The 5,586-nt window shown below is 32.8% G+C and overlaps 1 protein-coding gene across 1 annotated transcript; it reads left to right on the forward strand.

The window, feature by feature from the left end:
* LOC107625554 (alcohol dehydrogenase 1) lies at positions 230-4,942 on the forward strand. Its single transcript, XM_016328221.2, has 10 exons — positions 230-399; positions 763-899; positions 1,432-1,478; positions 1,907-2,232; positions 2,327-2,409; positions 2,791-2,866; positions 2,989-3,050; positions 3,134-3,229; positions 4,014-4,175; positions 4,442-4,942. The coding sequence occupies exons 1-10, from the start codon at positions 249-251 to the stop codon at positions 4,556-4,558; spliced, it is 1,257 nt and encodes a 418-aa protein (XP_016183707.1). The 5' UTR covers positions 230-248; the 3' UTR covers positions 4,559-4,942.

Consider the following 5,586-nt stretch of genomic DNA (forward strand, 5'->3'; position numbering starts at 1 on the left):
ACTTCCTTTTATTTTTAATTTTAAATTTTTAAAAATTAAAATAACAAAAAATTATTTTTTTTATAACAAACTTATTTTTTAATTAATTAACTTCACTTCACTACCTCCTGCTTAATTCTCTAGCAGAACTCATATATGTATATGCATGAACGTACTTTATCATAATTGTCAATTGTCACATATAGGGACCACAAATGAATTGACACTTCTACGCTCGCCACTGGTTTTGGACTAATTGTTAAATATATATGACAAAGATGTATCAATTTCTTGTGCAACGTTCAAGGCCTTTTCTTTCACAAAGATTTTTCTCTCAGTTTTCTTGGGCATCATCGTCATTATCACCACCTCTCACTAACAACATGTCCACCACTTCTGGTCTCGTCATTCCCTGCAAAGGTATCAAAATCATATAAACTATACTCCATGGTTTGATGATAGCACCGAGCAATTACTCAGTTTTCTTTGTTATTTCTTTCGTTCGTTTTAATTTTCCAGTTCCAAACATCAACTGTTGCTGACATTTGAATTTTTTAACAACGGTGATTAGAGTAACTGCTTTTTTTTTTCGGTTTTTAATTAACCTTTAGTATCAGTTCGATTCCCGCGTATGAAGCTACTGGTTGTAGGAGAGTTATCTCTCTTTTAAAATTTCTCTATTCTCGAATAGGATTGTTTCCAATAAAAAAAATACAGCATAAAAATAATAATATTGTTTTATTTATTTATTTATTTTGTTATATTTTTGGGGTGCATTTGTAGCTGCTGTTGCATGGGAAGCAGGGAAACCACTGGTGATAGAAAAAGTGGAGGTGGCTCCGCCACAGGCCATGGAAGTGAGGATCAAGGTTAAATATACCTCACTCTGCCATACTGATCTCTACTTCTGGGAGGCCAAGGTTTGCTTTTCATTTCTTGGCTCTTCAACTATTATCATGCTAGATTATTTGTTTATGTTCTATAATCACTTGCTCCAAACATAGTGATCTTGAATTAGGGTTGTGATTTCATTGTAATTACTACAATTGTGGGATATTGTTGGAAATTTTGGCTGATATAGCATTGAAATTACTGCAATTTGCCGAAAACTGTGAAAATTTGACTGATATAACTGCAATTCCATTGTTGTTAGTATGGAAACTTGTTGGAAAAATTGGTTGAGATGGCTGAAATTTCTGCATTGATGCGATTTCAGTGGTTATAGTAACAACAATTTTTATGTTGCATTCTTGATTGTGTCTACAAAATGTTGATTTTGGTACCATGTCTGTCTTCTATTTTACTAGTCGATGGAGTTCATTAGGGTTTGTGAATAGTTGAGTGAAGTTATACAGTTGTGTTTATCAATAGATGAAACATACAAAGTATTACTGAACAATTTGGAATTCAGTTCTGCATTTTGTCATTTCTTTTTATGCTTTGGTCTTTCAGGGACAAACTCCACTGTTTCCCCGAATTTTCGGCCACGAGGCTGCTGGGTATGTCATTTCGGTATATCTGTCTCTGTGTAGTTAATTTAGAAGTATGTTCTTTTTTGCATTTTTAGTTACATATGGTTGAAGAACAGGGATTTTGGTAACGATGTTGAAACTTGAAACAAAGAAATGGACCCCTGACTCATTAAGATGTCGAAAATTATCAGTTTAGATGTATAGGTTTAACAACCATTTTTTTCCATAGAACTAGAAGACAAATGATAATTATTTTCTTAAGGATTAGGCTAGAGTATAGCATTTGAATAACTGATAAAAAATAAATTGCTTTAGACTTATAAGTAATATATTTGTATCTTAAATATAAAATCCTTGATTTTCTTGCCTATAGTTTAGATGCTTGTATCCATAAAGGTATATGTATTTTGTTAAATCCAAAACCTGCACTTTAGAAGTTTCACTTATTTCACCAGAATTGTGGAGAGTGTTGGAGAAGGAGTCACAGACTTGCATGTTGGGGATCATGTGCTTCCAGTATTCACCGGTGAATGTGGTGAATGCGCTCATTGCAAATCCGAGGAAAGCAACATGTGTGACCTCCTGAGAATAGATACAGAGAGAGGAGTCATGCATAGTGATGGTAAAAGCAGGTTTTCCATTAATGGTACGCCAATAAACCACTTTGTTGGCACGTCCACATTTAGTGAATACACTGTGATACATTCTGGATGCTTGGCAAAGCTCAATCCACTGGCACCAATGGATAAAGTATGTGTCCTCAGTTGTGGTATCTCAACAGGTTTAATCCTATACTCTTATGTCAACTTTTCCATATTGATTTCAGGTTTAAGTCTTAGTAATGAATTTTGTCGAAAATTGATCGCAAAACACAGGATTGGGAGCAACTTTGAATGTAGCAAAACCAAAGAAGGGTTCTACAGTGGCAGTGTTTGGTCTTGGAGCTGTTGGACTTGCTGTATGTTTAAAAATTCACTCCAACTCTCATGTTGATTCTACCGCTTAGTTTCTTGTTACTCCATCGGTTTCAACATATTATCAAGTTTCAAGAAAAAGTGAAGTTTTAGAATAACTGTTCATTTCTAATATCAAAATAACATTATTAGCTTTTTTTTTCTTCTCCCAAAACACCCTTAATTTTATTGTGATTATTAAATAAAGTACATATGCTTACTTATTTAGAAGAAATTTCATCTAAAAAAAATTTATACATACCAAGATCTAGTTGTTACTTTTCTTATTATGTATTTTTTGCTTTGACAGTTGTACTGAAACAGAGGAAGTATTATACTTCAAAATTCTGCTCTATTTATTTGTGTATATTCTCTTATTTTATTAGGCTGCTGAGGGTGCCCGAATTGCTGGTGCATCTAGAATTATTGGAATTGATTTGAACCCAAACAGGTTTGAAGAAGGTAGCATCTAACATTTTCACCTCACTAAAATTCTATAATGATGTTACTAAGCTATAGTTAAGCGGCTCATTGTAAAATACACAACCTTAACTTTTGTGTTTGTTAAACTTTCTTGATGCTAGCAAAAAAATTTGGAATAACCGATTTTGTGAATCCACAGGACTATGATAGGCCAGTTCAACAGGTATATAATTCTTCATCTAATGTTTCAGTATATGCACTGTTCACATTATCTTGGTTTTCTGAAGTTATTGTTCTAAATACCAGGTGATTGCGGAAATGACCAATGGAGGAGTCGACCGAAGTATAGAGTGCACTGGAAACATTAACGCAATGATATCTGCTTTTGAATGTGTTCATGACGTAAGCCATTACTGACTAGCAATCTTACGAAAACTTGGTTAAATAGAAACACAAAAATATGGAACTTTGGATCTTATAGGCAGTGTTTGCCTCTTGTCTTAGGAAAGAAAGGACGCCGATAGTAGGATAAGACAGAGATCTCTTCTACATCCTTTCGTTTTTAAGATAAAGAACCTGAACCTGAACCTAAACAAAGCCTTTCCCTAGCTGGTGGGGATGCGACGAAGTTTTAGATTCACTGTCACAGGCCTAATACAACCTTTCATGGATCCAAAGATGTCACACAGTTTTACGCGGGCTATTGCAGTCCTAACACTTTTTTGTGCCTCTCTAGTTGGAAGTATAGAAATTCTCTTAAAAAATTTTGCAAAAATAGTGATAATATTTTGCCTTTATCCTTTTCTCCAAACATATTTTGGGTCCCAAACATCTCTTTCTCTTTAACCCCAAGACAATAACTAAACGCTATCCTAATAAAATTATGAGATAGGCAAAATTTTAAGTTCTTGTTTTCGTATCTACCTTCAAACATGTTTTGTTGACCTCTCTGTATCCTTTACCTCAGGACAATAACCAAATGTCACCTTAAACAAATTCATATCTTGTTCTGGCTACAAAAAATGTTATATTGAGTTGAGAAATCAACACATTAAAGAATATGTGTTGTAGAACAAGATTTTCCTTTTTTGTTTATTTGCGTCATACATGAAGTTTTTATTAAGAAGTGTAGAACTGCAATCTGAATGAGATTAAGTACCTAACCATATTTTGATGAACTATGTAGGGATGGGGTGTTGCTGTGCTTGTTGGAGTTCCAACTAAGGATGCAGTTTTCATGACCAAGCCCATTAATTTGCTCAACGAAAGAACACTAAAAGGAACTTTCTTTGGAAATTACAAGCCCAGAACTGATCTTCCATCTGTGGTCGATATGTATATGAACAAGGTGATTACATTTTATAACGGTTACAATAGCTGTGTTAGTTAAACACAGTCATCATAATTGTAATTAGAGCGAGCCGTCATATCACTCATTCACTGGTTAATCTGGGTCCATATCCTGTTCAATAGTAAATGGGTGGTATGTCGGCTCAAAATATGATTACGGCTATACTCAAAAACATTTCTTCTGTTAACCTCTTGATATAACATTTGGACTATTGGAAAGGACTCTAACGCCCTTTTGATCATTTTCCTTTGATTACTTTGCAGAAATTGGAATTGGACAAGTTTATAACCCACAGAGTTCCTTTCTCTGAAATCAACAAGGCATTTGATCTAATGTTGAGAGGGGAGGGACTAAGGTGTATCATTAGTATGGAAGACTAAAGAATTTTAAAGAAAAAAAAATGATAGATCCATATGAATAATGTTTCAGCTATGTGTAATTAATAAATGTTTCAATATCATTTTCACATTCAAAATCATTCCTACTATTTTCTAAATTTAACTTCAGAAAAATCTCGGACTAGTTCTTTTAAGGCAATGTAAAATGGATGAAATATACATTGTTTCATGTGGTATGTTGCATATTCCTACCATTGAGGAACATTAGAGAACAAGACAGAATTCATACTGTTAGAGTGGTGTTTCAGTACCTGGAGTCTTCAGTGTTTACTTTTTAGAAAGGTTGGTTAATATTAGTTAATAGTCTATGGTGATGTAATCTTTTGTTTTCCACTGAAGGCAAGTTTCCTTCTATTTCTTGAGCTTTTTCTTTTCTCTAAGTGAATAAGGAGCATTTTATTTATTTTAATTATCTTAAACTGAGATTCATGTGAATATGCACTAAGCACTATCCGAGCATTGAGTATACTGTATAGTATGTTGAATTCTCAGAAAAGGCAAAGAAGTCTTTCCACAAATAATTTTTTCATTTCCATGACTCAAATTTGAGATTACTAGTTGGGAAGACCAAGATATTTATACCTTGATCAATCCTACATTGTTATCTTTGATATTTCGTGCAACTTAGTTTTAGACTCTAGGTTTTTATTTTTCACTAGTAAATTAAATAATTATGTATCTATACATATTTTACATATTAATTGTCAAAATATAGTTCCTAAAAGCTTATGCTAGAATCAATTTAATCCTCAAAAGATTAGATGTTTTAAATTTATCCTGAAAAATACAATCATAAGTCAAATTAAATGTCATGTGACATCTAACATGTCATAAATTTATGTAGAGTCAAATTAGCTTTTAAAAATACACATGTGAATCTTTTTCATTTCTAAAATTTTAAAAAATAAGTCAAATTAGTTCTCAAGTAAATTTCTCTTATTTTTCTTTATAATATTTGTTTTTGAATATTTCTTAATCCTACTAATTTTAATTCTATTTATTACGCCTTA

The sequence above is a fragment of the Arachis ipaensis genome, chromosome B02 (assembly GCF_000816755.2).
Source record: "Arachis ipaensis cultivar K30076 chromosome B02, Araip1.1, whole genome shotgun sequence".
In the NCBI taxonomy this organism is placed as follows: domain Eukaryota; kingdom Viridiplantae; phylum Streptophyta; class Magnoliopsida; order Fabales; family Fabaceae; genus Arachis; species Arachis ipaensis.